This window comes from Sminthopsis crassicaudata, chromosome 4 (assembly GCF_048593235.1).
Source record: "Sminthopsis crassicaudata isolate SCR6 chromosome 4, ASM4859323v1, whole genome shotgun sequence".
Classification (NCBI taxonomy): domain Eukaryota; kingdom Metazoa; phylum Chordata; class Mammalia; order Dasyuromorphia; family Dasyuridae; genus Sminthopsis; species Sminthopsis crassicaudata.
Window position 1 is genome coordinate 364,903,077 of NC_133620.1, and position 21,016 is coordinate 364,924,092.

A 21,016-nucleotide genomic window follows, 5' to 3' on the forward strand; every position below is an offset into this window, starting at 1 on the left:
CTAAAAATCTTTTTCTTGGCTTTTTCCACAATGACTTCTGAAGGTCCCAAAGTAAAATACCACAACTGGACATCACTACAGAATTCCAGGTACCTAGGGCACCCTGAGAATAGCCAAGTTGTCCCAGTCAGCAGACAAATCTCTCCAAGGATAGCTGGAACTCCACTGACACTAAGGATACTCTAAACTACAGGGATGATTATTATGCAATGGTACCCAAGCCAACCCCCAATTGCTAACAAAAACAAAACATAAAAACACAAAGAAAACTTCATAGTCCAGTTTTTCTGATTTGATGAAGAGGGAATAAGAGTACATTTTAAAAGATGAAAACTTTGTTTAAAAGGATTTGCCTATTCTACAGTCAATTCTGGAGTAAAAACCATCTTTAATTTATATCGTTTTTATGGAATGGATCATTGGATCATATAAACCTAGATCAAAATCATCTTCAGATAAAAGAAAATTGAGGGCAAGACAACTAATAAATAAAGCATAGACATGGAGTGGATCATTTGTCAGTTGTTCTGTGGGTAGGCACTAGTCTAAACCCCTAAAACTACTGGGTGAAAACTTGCCTGGGGTTACTTTGGAGGGGGCCTTTCCCTAGTCTGTAGACCAATGCTCCTTCCTTAGGAACACCATAACGATTCTGAGTAGGCAGGCCACACAAACTCCTTTTATTCCCTCCTCCTCCCAATTTGAATACATTCACGCCTCCAGAAGTCATGCTTCAAAGTCTCTCTCCATCCTAGTAAATTAATGAAGCTTCTGAGGTATTAAGCAATCCATGACATTTGTGACTGGTTAACTTTAATTTGTCAAAATAAATTTGCAATATTTTGCATGTTAGTAATACAGTGCTGGTATTGACAGGTAAAATTATCTGTGTACATAGAAACCTTCATTTAGGAGCACACCTTAGGAGGGAAATGGATACACAAAAAAAAGCGATCTCAGGCTAAGCAGCGAGCCCTAGAGCGTAACAGGCTGGATGTCAGATTTGAGGATTATCTAATACAACTGTTTAGCTGCCAATCTGATAAAGGGGAGCTCAACTAGGTTACAACCCAAAAGGAAGAACACACACTGCCTTCTCCTAGAACACTGTTGCTCGGGCCTTCATTACTCAGCTGAGTCAGTTCATCAGTAGTAGAAACTCAACTGGGGCGCCAAGATGGAGGCAAATTCCATCACACAGCCTGTTCCTTTCTCTGTGCATCCATCCCCCTTCTCCATGTTCTCCACCTACCCCAACTTTGCCTCTCCCACTCCCCCAAAAAGACACAATGTGGTTTTATTATTGCCGACAAGCTTCTTAAGTGAATAAAGAGTGCATACGAAATAGCATTTTAACTGAAGTCATACAATGAAGTCTCACTCCTGTTTATTATACAATGAGTTGATAAAACAATCATTTCTAGTAAATATCTTCACTTTAAAGAACTAATACTCTTAGGGTTCAAATGACCACATTCTAGCCCAGGGGGGGCCCAACCCTTTCCCAACTGAGGACTGCTATCTGGGGCCACTCTCAAGGAAGCCAAAGGCTTCATGAATTTTAAGAAGCTTTTCTTGCTTCCCTCCCCAAGCCTCTTTCCTTAGAGGAGACCTGCCCATAAAGTTGACATATCCCAGCAGGCAGAGCCAGAACCTAGCTGTTGGACTGCATGCTGGGACTTGAGCTTCTTCCCCAGGTGTGGCCATTGGGCAGCCCATTCCAGACCTCAGCAGGGCTGGACATGGGCCTTCCCTGCTCTAGTCCTCCCAGTAGTCCACACATAATGCTCTACATATTAAAAACAAACAGATCTTTGAACTGTGGATAAGAACAGTTGTAACAAAGTCATAGCTACATATTTTTCTCTACATTTTGTTTATTGAGACAAACTAATTAAAAAGGCACAAACATAGGGCATATGTTTACATGGACATTATAACAAACATATACATTAAAAGTGTAGGAATGTGTTGCCTTCCTGCTAAACAGAAAGTTCCTAAGCTTTTATATATACAAAAGTTGTACAATTTAATGTCCTAAAGTACAAAAGATCATTTATAAAATTATTTTACACTAAGTTCTATTTATTTTATTTTATTTTATTTTATTTTTTACTATGTAGTTCAACCCCCTAGAACTGTTTTGTATAATGACACAGATACCTGTCCCTGATGTAGGAAGTCTGCCTCAGAAAGCAAGGTATTTTGATGTTTGGACTGACACAAAGGGGTACAAACGGAAGTCGTCCAGTTTGATAGTCCTGCAAACATTCTGCAAGATTAACACAACTAATTTCCATTTCTTGCAAGATTAAAAATAAAAAACAAAACACACACAAATTGCAACTTAAAAAAAGATCGTGTAGAGTCTTGGTTTTGGATTTTCTTTTAAACAATGTTTTTAAAACATTAATGTGTGGCATGATGGTCTAAAGAGTATCTGTTTTCCTAGCTTTTGGTTTCTACCTTATGTACAGAAAAAACATTCTGCTAAGAAACAAAAAGCACATGTCTCAACGTGTATGATCATTGCAGGGTTTCTGCAGGGAGCTCAGACAGCTGCCTCCCTGAAAACACCAAAGTTGATAAAAGTGTTTTCTTTAATTAAAAAAAAAAAAATTAAGGAAAAAAGTGATGATGATGTAAATATTTACAAAAGTCAACAGATCTGCACAACACTTGATTAAGAAAATAGGGAAAGAAAAACTTAAAAAAAAAAAAAAAAAAAAAGACACACACTCTGCTTGTCCTGAAGGGGCATACTACCTAGTTAGTGGTTAGAATAAAAACTGTATACAATTTAATATAAGACAAAACTTCTAGTGAGCAACTAACACATCTGTCCCTGTTGCAATATCAACAGGTTCTGATTGGGAGAGAGAGGGGCATATACATCACATCTAAGTGCCTCCAGCGTCTTCCAATTTTAAAGCAATAATTTGTTAATTATTTCAAAGTACTCCTTGGCTCTTGAATAAGAGTCCCAGAGGTGTAGGTAGGCCAGGAGCCTCCCTGTCCACATACTTTTGTCTCCTCCTCTGTCAGGAGCAGCCTTTCCTTACCAAACACAATTTTGTTTTTGTCTTTTTTTGTTTTTTGTGTTTTTTTTTAAAAAGTCAACTACAATGCTATACTCCATCAGGATTAATATGCTGAGCAATATTTACATCTCCAAATATCAGGTCACAATCCCTATTATATGTTGAAGTTAGAATGATAAATTATCATATGCTTTGCATATCAGAGCTGGTATCACCTTTCCCATAGGGAATGCTGCCTGAAATTAACATATTCCCAAAGGTAAAATGCATATTCTCTGAAATGCATTTTATTATGACAATGTAATGCATTTACTCATAAAAACATTAAATGTAGATAATTCTACACTAGCTCTCAATAAGTGGATTTAGAAGTGGCAGGTTAAAAATCAACTGTCCACCCTATTTGGGAGAGGAAGAGTTCTGCTAGTGTTTAAAGCAAAATGATTTCCTAATCAGAATATTCTCTGGGATAAAAATAGTAATGATACTTTTTGCACATATGTGTTTCATTTCATATATCTGGTTTTCTTTGTGGCATTTCATCTCATCAACTACTACTATCCCTTTTAATAATTGCTGCGAACTTAAGGAAAAATCTGTTTAAAAGGAAGTGGTCCAGTGATCACTTTACCCAACCTACTCTGAAAAATCCCAAATTGGAGAAAAATGCTACTTAGTCTTTTATTAACTAGTGTAATAAGATCTCCCAATTTCTTGACTTTTGTTTTAATAAACTAAAAAATGTTGCTGGTAAATATTTACTTTAGCTTTTTTTTTTTTTTTTTTTTTTTTTTTTTTAATAACACTGTTTACCAAGGAGGTGATGTGGGCAAAGCTTGGGGTAAGAAAGGCATGCTCTCTACAGGTCTCATTGCTATATTCAATGGGGCAGCTAATGTCATTGGTGTGGGTAAGTTCATCGGAGATGTGATAGTGACTGGGTGTGCTATATTCACTGGGGCGGTGACTGGGGTGGGGAGGTTGACTGGGGTGGTAAGTGTTAGTGGAGAGGTCATGGATAGTGGACTGGTTATAGTTACAGGGTGTCCTATATTCATCGGGCTGGTTATATTAACTGCACTTGAAACATTTACTGGACTTCTCATGCTCATTGCCGCTGCTACTGTGACTGGGTTTGACATCGTCCCAGAAGACACAGAGGAAGTTATATTGAATGGAGTAGTAAGAGTCACAGGTGTCGTAGCAGCCGTGGAAGTTTGGCACAGGTTAGCAGCTTCTAAAATGAGAAGACAAAAAGGCCTTTAGATTCTCAAAACCATAAATGAAATTTCAAAAAAAAAAAAATCTTCTGAATCAATTTTTAAAAATTAAAAGTCACAAGTATTTAATATGTTAAATATTAACATTTTTCCAACCAAGAAGTCAATATGACAGAGGTGCCTTCTGAGCACAGGGGAAGGCAGGAACTCCAGAGTACTAATCTTGTCTCTGATACTATAACTTCCTTTTTAGGCAAGTTGCTCAGTGTCTCAGTCTAGGTTTCCCCCCACAAGGGGGGAGTCAAACTTACCTACCTCACAGTGGTGGTGTGAGGATGAGTTAACTTCTGCATGGCACTCTGGGGAGCAGAGGTACCGCAGTAGGGCTAAGTATTCTCACTATCACTTCATGCAGTTCATCTGAATTCTAAACGCTTTCCTGGGAAGAGCCAACCACCAGCAGGCGAGAGGGGCTGGTTTACACAGAGCTGGGCCGTTGGTTACACATCGTATCGTACAATCAGAAAAATCCTCTCATGAGGCACATTGTAAGTAGTGGAGAGAGTGGAGAGAGTGTGTACATACCGAATGGTACGTACTCTATAGCCTTCTCAAAGGTGAACTGACATTCTGTGAAGGTTTTAAAAAGGCGTTATTAGGGACTGATAAGCAAAACTGTTTCAGTAATTATCTGCTTATTTCAGTCTTAGAAAAATCATTTCTGCTAAATAAATTTGATTACAATTAAGTTTCTTAAGTATGTTAAAACAAAACACCACCATTACATCTATGCCCTGCCCCTTTTCCCATCCCACTCCCATTTTCTATCTTATTTATATATTAACTTAATAAATTAATCCTTACACAAAATACTTGTACACATTATACGAACCACCAAGCATACAGAAAAGGGTTAATCAATGGCTCAGACAAGGAGACCCTCCAGTGAAGGTTCTTACTCCTGGTCCTTCCCTTACCCCTTGTAGAGAAAATTTCCCTTGGCCCAACCCCCACCCTCATAAAAATCAGCACCACCTGCTGGTTAGCCAGAGTCCATCTTAAGAGGGATATGAGTGGGCTACCAGTGATGTAACTAAGGAAATGAAAAGGAATAGACTGAAGCTAAAATGAATTTGAGACTAAATTTGATGTTTGCACAATTGTTTCTACCAGTGGGCCCTGTTATTCAGTGTAGATGCTTCATCCATGAAAGAGTTAATAAGCAGCCATTCCCTGGTTAGCTCAATACAGCTGCACAAATTCTCTAAAAACTTTACTAAATTCTTTGCTTTAACATTAGTCCCAGCATTTAAAGGGACAAGGAGAATTTAGTTTAAGCCCTAATAATCAAGGTTTCCCTACTTTTTCAAATGTTACAAAGTCGAACATGGATACAGAGTTTCTGATATTTAATGGCAGTGTGCAATGAACGGGAACACAGTAACATTTTGTTTCATGAGGGTCAAAGGATGAGTCTAAACAGTTATTATACAAGCAAAGTGAAAAAAACATCTAACAGAAGTTATGGTAGTAACATGCCTAATTAGGATGTATTCTCTGATATTACTGTCTACTTTTTAGGGTCTTTATTTCTTAAGCCTGACAATGTTCCTTTAATATGACTTGATTAGCATTTATGACCCCTTGACCTCTAAATAAAATATCATTTCAATACTTAAAATTACTTATATTAATTATCATAATAAATATGCCTCCCCTTCCCCAACTCATCTATGCACTATCACTAGCAATTTGTCAAAACAATGACAAATTACATTTGGAAGACAGGAACAAGCAAGCAGCCCTTGAGGAAGGCCTGTCTGGAATGCTGCATTCTTTTTCTCCACTGCCATTGGATGTATGAAAAAGGATGCTATTTCCACTATTTTTAGTAAAATCGTTAGATGTTTAGAAGGGATCTGAGGGAAGAGAGAGCAGCCACCCTCCACAAAAGCAACGGATGGAAGAAACTACAGGACATAAGACATTGCAATGGAACAACATATGCATGCGATTTCTAATAAATTAAAAATAATAGGGACTGAAGGAAAGGCAGTGAGAGGAATTTATAAATCCACAGGATGAGGAGAAATATATCAGAAATTGGAGACATGCTAACAAATATGCTTATCTAAAGTAGCTCCATGACAGACCAGAAGTCAAAGTTGTGGTTAGTGAGCTGAACAACTATAAATGAGCAATTGGTATTAAATGATTCTTCAACATGATATATACAAAAGTAAAAGTAACTGATTCTCAATTTTTTTCATCAATAACAATAAACTTTTGAATTGAGGGATACTTTATGCTGATCCTTTATTCCACTGAATAATGATATTTACATCAAAACTATGAAGAGGAAAGAAATCAGCACTGTGGTTGATAGGGGGGAAAGGAGAAGAGATACAGAGAAGCCAGAACAGGAAGGGATGTAGTAAAAAGATGGGACATAAAGGAAATTATCCAACAATTGATAAAGGCACAAAAGTGATGTGTCATCCAACATTAAAAATGAGAATTTTTTTTTTTTTTGAAAGAAAAAGGTAGACAAAAATGCAAGGATGTTAATGGCAAATTCGTTGTTAGATAACAACAAAGGAAGACTAATGGCATCCATCCAAGAAACAAATTTGTCTCCAAATAGATGACAAATACAGACCAAAAACACCCAGAAAGACATACAGACTCCAATTTTCCAATAAGAAAAAAAATTATTCAGATACCTCATTGTCAAAAATAAAACTTTACCAGATTTTCTTCTGCATGATGTTTTACAATCCACACATTTAACACCCTTCACTCTAACAGTCTCTTACATTGATTTTTGACATACTAAATTAAAACATTTCTCTGTGTACATATAACATGCCATAAACCTCCTCTTACCTTTCTTCCTTGCCTTGACAGCTTCTTCCCACAATCTCAGTGTCTCTACCTGCTTTCCTGGCCAGCTGGTTACATGCTGCTGCTGCTGCTGTTGCTTCTGGTTGCTGGTCTCTTCATTCATGCATGCTACTCCAATCAAATACAAATACAAAACATAAAATTCACCTTGAAAAGCTTTGTTTTGTTTCAAATTCTGAGAGACTCTTGGATACTGATCACCACTTATATTACTCTTCTTGCTATTTCCAGTTTGTTCATCTAGCTTCCTCCAAAGCTCATCTCTTTCATGCCTAATGACCACATTAGTTAAAAGATAAGAAATGCACAAAACAGGGGAGCAGGGGCACTGAAGAAACCCAGACCAAATAATCTTAAAAAGCTCTTCACTATTTCAAATACTGATTGTTTTCTAAAGGTAATTTAATGTACAATTGTTGGGAGTAATCAATCTGTTTATCAAAATGTTTAACTATGCTTTTCTTGACCACAATGAAGCACATTAAAAATTATGCTTTAAAATGTCCCCAATAAAGTTAAAAATATTTAGTTTGATTTATTCATTCTGTTTAGAATTAAAAATAAGTTGAGTTAGTCCAATTTATTACAGGTGAAGTATTTCATTCATTTTTAGTTATCTATCTTTTGAGGATTTGTTGTTTCTGTATCTCAAATATAAAGCACTCAAGAAAAGTTCTATTTCAAATGATTACAGAGATATTAAAGAAAAAAACCTGTATAAATGCAAAATTATTTAGTAGTAGCAGCAGTAGCAAGCAATATCATCAATAACTGGTGAATGGGAAACAGTCAATCCCCAACTTTAGATCTGACAAGTAAATTAGTTTCATTTTTCTTCAGCTGGGTAAGAAATTCCATTTCTTGACTGGTTTGAGACTGAAAATGGTTTTGTCATAACTTTTCAACTCTGCCAAACTTGACCTAGAGGTCTGAGAGTTCAGTTCCTATTACACTCTCTCCTGGTAATCCAGCTCTGCTTGCCTGCCCACATGCACTGTAGGGAAAGGGAGACGGAGAAAGGGAGAGAAGAGAGACAGAGAGAGAGATAGTGAGAAGGACAGAGAGAAAGACAGAGAGAGAGAAAGGGAAGGAAAGGGAGAGAGGGAAAGATAAAGAGAGAGGGAAGGAGAAGGAGAAAAAGGGGGAGAGACTCAGTTCTTCAGGGAGATAAAATTTTTGAGTTCAATAAGAAAACATTATTTTAACAAAGAAAAAAAAAGTACACCTCCAAAAAACTTAGTTTACTCTTAAGATTATTTTTAAGAATGTAACCTTAATGAAATTAGTGATCAATAATATATTGGAAATTCTTTTACTCTAAAACAGTCATCACTAATAAGGATAAGCAGCAAAACAACAATCATTTTCTTCTCCTTGAGTTTTAAAACATTAGAACTTTTCATTCCAATTCCTAGGAAAAATTATTCATTGGAAAAAAGTGGTCAGACAATTACATTATTTCTAACATGGGCATACATAGCAAATGAAGCTTGCAAATCAATGTGGACAAACATCAGATCTGAAAATAATGGAGCTCCTGAGCTAGTGTTGATTGTGTAGGTTGGAAACATCTAACACTATTATGATCTTCTTCTGAGGCACCCTGGGAGGTTTCAGTGAAAAGCAAAAATACCAAAGTTGACCAAGAATATGGAACTCAAAGCATGATATGAACATCTTTGGTACATTTTTTTTTTTAAGCAGTTTAAAAAAAAAAAAAATAATAATAATATATATATATAGCATAAAAAAGTTTCACCTACTTTTATTGATGCCTTGTTTACATGTATTACAGTTGATACTTTGGCTCTGCCCATGTGTCTTTAAGTGGCTGGTGATATACGCTGCACTCAGAAGTTTACCACAGATATTACAAGATACCTTTCCTTCATGGCGAACCATATGTGTCCGCAGTCTGTCTTTGGTGGCAAAGGCAGCAGTGCATGTCTGCATGAGGGAGGAAAACTTTTTTTAAATATAGACTATCCTGTTCCACTCATTTTGAAGCACGCTGTACTATTTATGTGTCACTATGCCAACATTACTTAGAATTATTAAGTTTGCCTATTTGTGTCTTAGAATGGTGATTTGTAATCTTTCATGAATGTCAGTCCCTTCTATTTTGAGGAAAAATTTATGCTTTTGGATTTTTCTTTGAATTCATGTAATTTGTACTTATTCCAACCTGTTTGTAGTGACAAATCAATTTGACTAGTCAATCACATTAAGTTAAAGACTTTCAGCAACAAACTAGAATAACTAATGCTTTAAAAGTCCTTTGTTTTAGCTTTCGTATTTAATTCTCTTTAATTGTTACAATTTTTTTATGTTACCAAAAACCAATTGTTAATTATCATCAACCTCTTCCACCAATCTAAAGGAATTTGTTTTAAAACCTGGTAAAAGTTAGTGATAAAAATCTGGAGAAAATTTAAGTTATTTCCTCACAAATCTTATTTGCCAATCTAGAAATTTATTTTAAATCCTTCTTTCATCCTTCTTGTCCAAATACAAACTGATCTTTGTAAGAATAAGGAATTTTTCTATTAACAAAAATGGTATTTTCAAAGTAGAGGGACAACTGCTTGGCAAAGGTAAAATATTTCCATTTTTAAAAGGTCTTATATCACAGAAATAGAAACTATCATTTTTTAAAAGTTAAACTAGCATTTAAATGGACCACATTATCTTTAAGTTGGCAATTTCCAGATCATTCAGCATCTGAGAAATGTGATTAGCTTATACTTTCTAGATCATGTGAATTAAGTGATATACTACGGATAAGTCATTTTAACTCTTACTTGGCATTTGAAGGGTCTCTCTGTTGAATGGACATGTTTTACATGACAGCTTAAGTGGTCGGGCCTGTGAAAAAGAAAGATACAAAATGTAATGGAACACATAGATGGCACCCATCATGATGCTTATATTCCTTTTGCCTTTGTAGAGAGGGAAGAGGAGTGGTATCTGTAGTTTAAAGAAAGTTGATAGCATTAATGACCCTTTTCCTTTCACAAATAAAATAAAAACTTTCCCTATTTATCCTTTACCTATTTCCAACACCAAATTACTCTAAAGCTTAACCCATATAGTTAAAATATGGCCAAAATTATAGCCCTAATAACCTGTGATTGGAAGGATATAGCTATACTAATGTTAAAGGTTTTTTAAAAGTAGGACCATAGGATTTAGAATTGGAATGGGGCCTTAAGAGTTCATCTTATCCAAGAAAAACTAATGAAAGTCTCAGCACTCAGACAGGAGAAAAGAAATATTTTCCCAAGTACCTTATTGTAAGTTAGAAAAGCTCCCCCTCCTCTGGAGGAATTCTTCCTTAATCTGTACAGTCTGTAGTTCCTATACCAAGACATTCAATTGTCATGGCAATATATGCCTTTACACTAAATCCTGTGCTGAATCTACCAGGGCATTTCCTAAACAAAGATATTGACCACCATTCAACTGAACTAAATTGGAACCAGTTAGCGAGAGATATGAGATCTCAGTACCTATTACCAGTTTCATGTGATAATCCAAGTTTGCCCAACCACCTCCTCCCCCATCTTCAAGGAGACAAAAATGAAGTTCACCGAGAACATAAGTTTAAAAAGGAAAAAAACCCAGTACCTCGAGAAGCCTTTCCCACAAACACTGCAAGTATATGGTTTGGTGATGCCTCCTTCATGAGACCTCACATGGTAAGTCATCCGATCCTTCCTCTTGAAGCGTTGATTGCAAATAGGACATTCAAAAGGTTTCTCATCTGAATGAGACAGCTTGTGCCTGTTAAGGTGGTAGACATCTCGGAAGGCCTTCCCACACATCTCACAAGCATGGTTCTTCTTGACTGGCTTACTGGGCTTCTTGACTGTCTGTGTCACTGGCATAACAGTGGAACTGGCACTGCTGCTAGGGTTAGTGCCAGAAGAAGATGTAGTAACTGTTGACAAGATGCCTGCAATGGTTGAGACCAACGAAGTTCGGCTGTTGTCTCCGGCGATGGTGGAGATAAGGGGTACCACTGTGGTAGGGGTTTTCTTTGACCGTGACACTAACTTTATCCCAGTGTGGCAGGATTCATGGCGTCTCAGGTGGTAGCTGTCCCTGAAAGCTTTACTGCAGTAAGTGCACACAAAGGAGGTTTTAGGTTTTTCTTTTTTAATCCCAATGGCATCCTTTAATGTTTCTGGTGGTGCCTGAGGTTTCTGAGTTATTGGTAATGGAAGCAACGGCTTCTGATCAGGGGGCTCCACAGCAGAGCTCAGGAGGGGCAGCAAGCTGTTCTGTGCTGCCTGCTGTTGGTGATGGGAGGCTTCATGGGCCTAAAACCAAACATTTACACTTAAGAAACACAACCACTCACAACAGCCTTCAAAATTCAACATGCTCCAGACAACACAAACTCAAGGAAACAAATGGAAGACCTTGAAAACATACTTGCTGTAACAGGGGTTAAACAAACCTGAGTAACTCAGAAACCCCCAGCACATAACATTCAAATAACCAAACAGTCCATAGACTTTTGCCACTCCTTCAATAAAGTTGCTCTCACTTTTAAACAGCTGACTCAACTCTCAAGACTACCTTAATTCAGAAGGGATGCACTAGCTGATTTGCATTATTATGTCAGTACTAAAAAGTCATATTTATATAACTTATCCAAAAAATTACACTACAGATATGTACTTAGCTCCTCACTGAAATATAAAACACAGCAAAAGTATCCATTTGTGAATTAAATAGGAAGGGAAAAGCTCGTGTCTCCTCCTTCCTCACCAGAAAGTCCTTAGTGATTAAGCAAAAGGCATATTACTGCTAAGTGATGAATGGAATCTAGTGTTCTAAGCAGTATATTAGCTGTAAGTTTACTTTTTAAATTTGCCCTTAACCCTATCAAAGATTGTGTTGAAATTAAACTGTTTTTGTACAACCTGTGGGGTATCTGTCAGGATATTCCACAGCAAAGTACTTCTACCTATTATATAATTCATCTGATGCTAGATAAGTCCATTTCCCAAAACTGGTTGTCTCTAAGCCACTATATTGTCGAAGACAGCTTAAAGAAAATACCCTAAAATTTTTAAGTTTCCCCTTTAAGTCTGTATTTCTTCAGAAATTCTTGTTTTTGTTAAAATATCAGGCAGGTGCTTTGTTCTAATGTGTATTTCTCCCCATCCCATTATCCCAAAATACAACCTTCCACAAAAACTGAGGAATTATTAATAGGCTGCCAAAAATTTCCATCAGTTATAAAACCCAATTTTCTCTTTTACATCAGCTTGTTGATATTTATGTTACCAACAATGGTTGATTCTACCAAGCTTCATATTATCTACATGATAACAAATACTTTAAGGTTTGATGGCCTACTTCCTGAAAGTTTTCCAATATTTTTTTATCAAAAATTATCTGAGGCTAGGTCAATGGTCCCAAACCCCAAAATTTAGTTTTCCAATTCCTAGGAGAACATACGCAACCAGAGTTAAAAACCCTAAAAAGTTTAAGTACAGTATCCTAGGCCTTTTCACACAGCTTGACTTTAGAAGCTTATTTATCCTTCTCTCATACTACAATCACAAATCCTGCAATCATTTAGCTAGCCTCCTTCAGGATAGAAAAACAAAGACATGTAATCACACATTCATATGCATGCATACAATTTCTCCCCAATGGATAAGAATACCCATTCTCCCAGTTTATTTGATGAGTGCCAAAGCTAAACTTAAAATCAGTGTCCCCTGTGACCACACAGTGTGATTATCCACAGATTTAATTTCAATTAGCAGGTTTAGTACCTTTGACTTCACCTCCCTCTGAGTCCTGGGAAGCTCTCAGAAACTTTGTATGTACTTCAGTTCAGGGCATCTCTGGACTTAAGTGTTCGTACTGAGTCACAGCGTACATTTTTTATGGAGTTTCTCTTGGTCTCTATATGAGATTTAAGAATCTCATTGGGTGACATTGAAGCCTAAAGAGATCTGTTGTCTAATCCTATTCTTTTTCCAATCAGATTCTAATATTCCCAAATTTATGTACAGTATACAAATAGTTAATAGTTGAAGATTGGTCAAGATACACAATTTCAAAACCATCTGTGACAGATCAGATAGTAGAGAATGCAAATCTTTTGGACAAGGTTCAGACAGTTTAAAGGCATTTTCCCATACTAAATAACCATTAAGATGGCTGAGCACTAAAAGCACTTAAGTACTATTTCATCAATACTTTCACAGAACTGCTGAAACTCACTTTCACAAGGGTCCTAAGAGTTCCCTTGGATCATTTCTTAGATGAAATTATCATTAATATCCCCACTATTGAAGGAATCACTCCTTGATTCCCAAGAAAGAACTGGCTCCTCCCCAAACACCTCTATGAGAGATAGGGACAGATTAAACCAACAATTGCCTGACTCTGGTATGGTACACTTAAAAAAATTCATCTGCAGAGTCAGTTTTTATTTTACTAGGATCATCATCAAATCAAAGTTTTGGGTTTTTATTTGATTAGGATCATCATCAAATCAAAGTTTTAATTTTTTTCTATCCCATTCAACTGTGGTGTTTTTAACCCCTGCCTGAGCTTTTCTTGTCTCCAGTTGGCAAGAAACAAAACAAAAATGTTATTTCATCACTCAGGGTGGTAGGATATGGCACCATGAAATCTTTAGTGCCAGAGGGTAAAAGATTTTGTACAGAAACAAATTAGCATCAGTGAGTCATATCTTGAATGTCCTGTTAGGAGAATCATCCATCAAACATTTTAACAACCATGGCTTTCACTTTCTACTTTGTATCTGGAAAGTAAGCAGGTGTTAAATTGTTTTAAAATATAAATGTGATAAGATGCTAATGGAAACAATGTAATTACTCCTTCATTTCCTCAATGGAAATCATTTAAAATCTAAACAGCAAACCTATTCAATATCTTTAAATAGAAATTCCTGGAATATTTTTTATATCCAGTCAATAATTTCTCTCCCAATCTACATAAAATCAGTTTTCTCATAATTTAATGAAAACTATATGAACAGCCAATTTCTGGACAAAAGTTTTATTTCTCACTTCTGTCTATAAGGCAGATGGAACCATTTGCTTAAAAAAAATCACATAAAATCTATCAATAAATAGTTAATCAATGATATCATACATGAAACTTATCCCAGGACAGTGAAATTTAAAATTGCTATGTAGCAATTAAACTTAAGTATTAATAATTAATTGTTTCCCCTTACAATACAAGGATCCTCCCACAATCTCTAGGTTTATGTGGCAATCTCCATCATTTATCATATCAAAATTACTCGAGGCCTATTAAACACATTTTTAATGAATATCTGAAAGGTTTTTCTAGAGAAGACATGTCATTTTTATTATCACCTGGACATTAAACAGTTACATGTTATTTCTTCTCTAACAAACACTCCCTATATATGTTTTTAAATGTATATAACATGTAACAACTACCAAACTCACCAAAATGTAATAAAATAAAACCATCAGATTGGGGAGACAAAGAATTTCAGGAGTCCCATAATTTTGAAAACTTCAATTTTAAGAAGTCTGTTTATAAAGGCCAAGAATAAACAAAACCCCAATCCCAAACTACCCACAATGGCACAGCTTTGCAGGTATCAAATATTTATTTAAAAAAAAAAAAAAAAAAAAAGACTGGGTAAATGTGTTGGATTCTCAGCTCTCAAATCAAGACCACTAAGGTAGGTAAAGTGGTTTAAAGAATACATTTATTAAAAATTCTATATCCGTTCCTGGTTAACTCAAGCTCAAGAGCTTCAGGAGTCTGGGGTTTCACGAAGTTATTCAAAGAAGGAAAATAACAGAGAAGTGGGAGGAACGCACTTTAAAGTGATGAGTTTCCTGCCCTCTTTCTGTTCCGAAGTTTCCCAGTGAGCTCATCAGAACTGCCCACTAAACGCTTCGTTTGTGAATTGGAATGAAAGAGAAAAGTAAATAAATAAAAATCCATCCCAGCGCATATAAACGGGGTCATCATCTCGGGTCCCCAACGAAAAGCATCATTCCGCCCTCTCTCCCCTCCCCCCTCCACCAAAGTAAACCCAGTTAATAAATCGGCCATACAAATGACTTTCACGGTTTCTTGCGGAAAGCGGGTGGCTTCGGGAAAGAAAGAGAAGAAAAACACCCCAAGGGGTGACTCATCTGGGGGCTTTGCAAGAGGGATCTTTCCCAGTCTCCTTCCCTTTCTTTCTCTGGCGCTACCCCGGGTCAAAGGAAATGTGCGCGGTCAGAGACAAGGGCTCCAGTACGAGTGAAGAGGTAGCTTTCATCCAGGACCCTGGCCCCCCTCCTTCATCTCCCGGGGGGGGGGTTACCCAGATTGAATTGGGGGGCTGATAGGGATGCGGGAGAGGAAGGGGTGACAGCTGCGGCCAAGTTCCAGCGCAAAGGCTTTTGTAAAAGGACAATTTCAAATCCGTCGATAAGTTCAGAGACACAGACACTGACCAGAGCAAACCCCTCCAACTGGACAAGTCCCAGGAGGGAAGAGAACAGGGGGTACAGGGGGCCCGGGAACACCCCCTGCACACTCGGGGATGGCTTGCGGCGAGGGGGGGAGTAGCAACAAAAAGAGGGAGCACAGAGGAAAGAGAAAGGAGAGCAGGCAAAAGAGGGGGAAAGAGAAAAGAGGGGCCAAGAAACTTGAGCGGGATGAGGAACTGGGGGGGGGGCACTCAGTTCACACTCCCCCTGGGTCCTGGGGCGCTATGGTCGCGCGCCCTCCCCTTCTCTAGGGCAGCTGCCGGGCTGGCGGACGGGTGACAGCGGGCCGACCTCCTCCCTTCCCCTTCTGAGCGGGAGGGGAAGGGGGTGAGTGCCCGCGGGAGGCCCGGGGGTCACCCCCAGGCCGCGGGGGGCCCCCTCCCAGTCCGGGCACACGCACACACACCCTCGCACCCCAGGAGGCCGCCTCTTCACACCTCGGTCGCCCCGCGGCTCTAGGGCGGGCTGGCGGAAAAACAAAGGGGGATTAGGGAGGCCGGGGCTCGGCCCGACTGGGGCTGGGGCGCGGAGCCGGCAGGCAGGCAAGCAGGCAGGCAGGCAGGCAAGCGGACGGGCGGGCGGGGAGGAGGGGAGGAGGAGCGCCCGCCCGCCGCCCGCCCGGGGCCCGGCCCCCCTGCGCCCCCCCCGCCCCCCGGGGGGGCCCCCAGTACCTGGAACAGGAACGCGGTCCAGTTGGCCTCCATGGCGGCAGCGGCGGCGGCGGCCGAGCCCCCTCCTCCCCGCTCCCCCCGCTCGGGGAGCCTCCTCAGCCGGAGGAGGCGACAACAAAGCGGCGGCGGCGGCGGCGGCGGCGGCAGCGGCGGCGGCTCCTCAACATGGCAGCGCCGAGCGCGGCCACTTCCGGTAACCTCCGGGACGCACCACCGCGGCGGCGAGCGCGGGCGGGAGGGGAGCCCCGGCGGGGCCGCCGCCGCCCCCGGCCCCCGCTGCCCTGCCCGCGCCCCCCCGCCGCCCGCACGCCCGAGAGGGGCGCCCTCGAGGGCTGCCGGTTGGGGGGTCGGGCCCTCGGCGGGGGGGCTGGGGTGGGGCCGGGGGCGGGGAGGCGCCGCGGCGTCCCCCCCCGCGGGGGTGTGGGATGCTGCGGTCCGCGGCTCAGGCAGCTGGAGCAGGGGGAGGCTCAGGAGAGAAGATGGAGGACGCCAGGGTCTGGCGCTGCCCCGCGGGGCGCAGGCCAGACGGCCGCCGGTTCCCAGCCGCAGACCCGGCGCGCAGGGCTTTCCCTCCCCGCGCCGCGCCCCCCTCCGCCCTGACCCTCGGCGGAAGCGGAGTTCGGGCCCCCGGCGCCGGCGGCGACTCAGCCCGGAGGCGCTCCCTCCCGCCCTCACTCCCGCCCCCAACAGAGGAAACCCCCTGGCCCTGGGGGCGCCCGGGGCCCCAGCTGTCCCGGAGCGCTGACACGCGCAGACACGCCCGCGCGCCCGAGGCTGAAGCCGCCACCTAAGCCGCCCGAGGCCTGGGTGGGGGTGGCTAAGCGGCTCGCCGCTTTGCTCGGAGCCTCTCTGAGTTGGGGAAAGATGCCGGGCTTCCCGCGCCCCCGGCTTCCCTCCACTTTGGGAGCAAAGGCTACTCTTAGAGCACAGGGGTTAGGGCCCGCCACTCTCCCGCCACCCCCGAGTTGGCTGCAGAAATCATTCCTGAACTTTTCTGCCCACTCATCCCATCCTGAAGTGACATTCTACCACCAGCACCACCACTCCTCCAAAAATAAAAATAAAAGGGTGAGAAGGCGGAAGAGGGGAAAAGTGAGCCTCAGAATGCCCTGGGCCCTAGCCTCGACTAACTCGCCTTTTCATGCCATTGCACGGACCCTGGTCAGGACCTTCAGGTCCTTGAGCATTGGGTGTGTGGGTATTCCAAACTGTGCAGTCTCTCGAGCCCGCATATAAAGAGGCCCAAGTTGGAGCTTGGACTTCTTAAATTAAGATTCGCCTCTGCCCAAGAATAGGAGTATTCTTGGGAATCATTCTCAGCACTTTCTCTTTCTTCAATTATCTGGCGACAAAACTTAGATTAGAGGCAAGGTATTATTGAAAAATGTCTCGAAGCTCCTAGGGAGAGAGATGAAGGGGCAGAGTGCTTCAGTGACATTTTAATAAACTAATTAAAGGAAAATACAATTTTCAAATGGCTACGTTATTGCAAGACCTACATCTTTCATACTAATTGCCTTCTTCATATCTATTACTTCTGGACACATTACCTCAGGCTCCAACTCCATCCTTTCCCCCCCACCCACACACTCGCTGTTGGATTAAATAAAGTAGCAGAATATTGCTTTTAGAAATGCCGGGAAATTAAAGAGAGTAACAATTTGACAGTCCGTGCTTCCACTTCATCTACCACACATGTACAACCTTCTTTCTCCTTCCTTCAGTCACCCGGGGGACAGGAAAATGCTGATCTAGTTTCTCATGGAGGAGATTCCCCATTAAGCACTGCCTGCAGCTCTTGGGGATAGAAGAGTAGCTTTGGCTGAGAAAATAGACCGCAGCTAGTTTCACTGGGCGCTGCAGGTAACACACAAGGGCAGGCCTGCCAGAGACAAGAGGGGACAGAGAACAATGAGCTGTGGGGTAATCGGAGATTCCAACGGTCCCCTCAGCTGAATTTCCTGACTGACCCCCCTCCCCCATATCCCCTACACACTATCCCAAGGGTCTCACACTTAGAGAATGACTTTTCCCTATTCCCATTCCTAAAGATGTTCAGGAAACAGAGGCGCTTGTATACAAGGGGAAAACGGGAGAACCAGTACAAGCACGAGGAATTAAAATAGCTCGACCGTAAAGACTTTTGAAATTCTTGTTTATATCGTGATCGTTGAGTGATCGTCTTTTTTCTCTCCCATTGTTGTGCTGTAAGCCTCTCAACCTCCAAGTCCTCTCCTTAGAGCTATGTTCTCCTTTCCTTCTTTCATTCCTTCAGTCAGGGGTGAAATAGAACCTTCAAGATATGAAAATTAGTACTTAATGATGGCTATTATCCTAGTGATAACGAAGACTCTTTTGAATCTATTTAGGCTCTCCAGAATTTATCACAAGATCTCTAAACCTTCCTCGACATTCTCCCAGCACCTCTGGGGAGAGGTTTCCCCCACGAGCAGGAAACGGAGGTTAAGTGAAAACAGTCGAGTTCTCATTACCTCAGAGCTGGGATTCAGAAGCAAGAACTTTTGACTTCTTATCCTCAGATAAAGTATCTAGTTCTACCCTTCATTCAAAGCAGAGCCATGGAATCTCACTCCTGAAATCCTCCCCACATTTACCCTACCTCCAAAGAAGAAACCAAACCACTTTCCATAATCAGGTGATGCTTTAGAAATCATGATTCCAGAAAGAGAAAGGAAAAATTCCAAAACGTCAGCCTTGCAAACAAGAGCCAAAAGCAACCAACCCCCGCAGCTACAGCTGCCACTAGAAATATATACTGAAACCAGGTCATGAGCTCCATTCCCAGAAGAGTCAGCTAGCTTTGCTCTTTTCCATAGCTGCAGAGGGCATACCCAACTCAAGCCAGCTGTTCCAGGCAAGAGTATATGAATGGCTTAGCACAACAAATCCAACCCTACTAATGAAAATATAACTTTGATATGCCATGCCCTACTGGTGCCATCTTTCAAATATGACAATTTAGAAATGTTGAGTGTCCAGGTAAAAATCCTTGAAATTTTTCCTTCCACAAATCCCTATTTCCCTGCCATGATAACCCTTAGTCCCAAAGTCTTTCCATGCCCACTGTTCTAACCAGTTCTATTCACTGGCAAGACCACTTATTGTTGGACTTTCTATAAAAGGGATCTATGTAGGGAGCTTCAAGGGAAGAGGCTGTCTTGGTGACGATGCTTTTTGGCTATCAGAATAAAGCCCACCTTCCCAGAGCTGAGACAATCAGTCTTCATCTTTGTTCATAAATATAAACTATTGTACAACTTGGCCCTCCATCATCTCATCAGTTACAGTGGGTGATGTTTCTCCCATTTCCAAAATAGTTCGTTATCTATGCTTTCCTATTCCCATTGCCATAATCCTAGTACAGATCCTCATTACCCACCCTTCCCCATTAATGCAAGTTTCTCTTTCTCCCACAACTTCATCCTTCACACGTCAGAATTTTCTTTCTTACCCATAGAACTTCAATGACAATCTTGTCTTTCGTTTTCCTCCTCTTGATATTCAAACCTCTCAAGAACCTTTTTGTCATAAAACTACATATATTCAATGCTTCACTGAAACTAATTTTCTAACAAAGACATAATTTTTATGATCCCATGCCTTTGCTCAGACTGTCCCCTATATCTGAAATCCTCTCTACACCCCTTTACCTACTGAGATTCTACCTGCACTTTAAAACTTATTGCAAATGTCCCCCTTTTCTCATGAAACATTCTTAACTTCCAATTAATAACCTTTTCAGACTTTTTGCTTTGTAATTCCAGTAACATGGTTTTGAAATCCCAGTAAATATAATATTGTGTATGATAGCTATCTGTGCTGTTGTCTTATCCTTATTATCAAACTATAATCTCCTTAAGACAAGGACTGTCTAATCAAAACTTTATATGCACTCCCAATCTTAATACTTACCAGGCACTTAATTACAATGGAACAAATATTTGTTACCTTTAAGGTGCCTTACACTTTTAAATCTATTTGCCTATGATCTTTATTCTGTGATCTTAACCCATAATAAAAAGAGGCTGTAATCAATTCCTCTGGACAAATTATTGCATTTGCAGTTGATGAATTTCAGTTCTCAGTGAGTTTTGGGATAGCCATATATTTTACTTTATTTCACTTCTATTATCTCTCCCTCCTGTTGCCCAAGACAATTTAAAAATAAAATCCACTTAACATACATATTGGTTATTTAAAATGTATATATTTACATACATATACTTCATTCTGCATTTTAATTTTCATAAGATATGGGAAGTATGCTTCAACTTTAGTCCTTTGGAGGGGAAGATGTTATGGTATTGAGCAGAGTTCTCAAATACTTCAAGTTGTATAATTTTATAATTCTATATCAGTTCATAGATGTCTTCCCAATTTTGTTTCAAACTTCCCACTTAATAATTCATTATTGGCACAATATCCCCACTTTATCTGACTAAATAACAAGTATATATCTGTCTAAACCCGTAGGTATAACTTAGATATTAATGGCTAATGATATATCAGAAAGGGGATGTCTACATTCAGTTTCCCACATTTTTTCTAAAGACATTAATATTAAGAAACACTGGAAAACATGGTAGTTTTCTATTCTGGAAAGAATTTTTGAGATACTAAATGCACTAAGAATTTGG

General features: G+C 40.4%; 1 protein-coding gene across 4 annotated transcripts; it reads right to left on the reverse strand.

Moving 5' to 3' along the window:
• Positions 1-1,859: 1,859 nt before the first annotated feature.
• On the reverse strand, positions 1,860-16,570 carry VEZF1 (vascular endothelial zinc finger 1). 4 transcript variants are annotated; one of them, XM_074261878.1, is made up of 7 exons: positions 16,359-16,570; positions 10,793-11,487; positions 9,967-10,030; positions 8,929-9,130; positions 7,148-7,273; positions 4,847-4,891; positions 1,860-4,278 (listed from the first exon to the last, which is right to left on the reverse strand). In XM_074261878.1, the coding sequence occupies exons 1-7, from the start codon at positions 16,389-16,391 to the stop codon at positions 3,851-3,853; spliced, it is 1,593 nt and encodes a 530-aa protein (XP_074117979.1). In that variant the 5' UTR covers positions 16,392-16,570; the 3' UTR covers positions 1,860-3,850. The 4 variants fall into 4 exon arrangements, with proteins under 4 accessions (XP_074117979.1, XP_074117982.1, XP_074117983.1 ...); XM_074261881.1 differs by having other exon boundaries at positions 8,929-9,112; positions 16,359-16,568; XM_074261882.1 differs by lacking the exon at positions 4,847-4,891 and having other exon boundaries at positions 16,359-16,566.
• Positions 16,571-21,016: the final 4,446 nt, after the last annotated feature.

Bases quoted from the DNA above. Each gene is read 5' to 3' on its own strand.
- VEZF1 (XM_074261878.1), bottom strand. From the start codon at position 16,391: ATGGAGGCCAACTGGACCGCGTTCCTGTTCCAG. The intron at 9,131-9,966 runs GTAAGAGTTAAA...ATTTAAAAAAAG, and splicing joins AGAGACCCTTCAAATGCCAA to TTTTCCTCCCTCATGCAGAC. The intron at 4,892-7,147 runs GTAAGAGGAGGT...AAACCTTCACAG, and splicing joins TGTCAAGGCAAGGAAGAAAG to AATGTCAGTTCACCTTTGAG.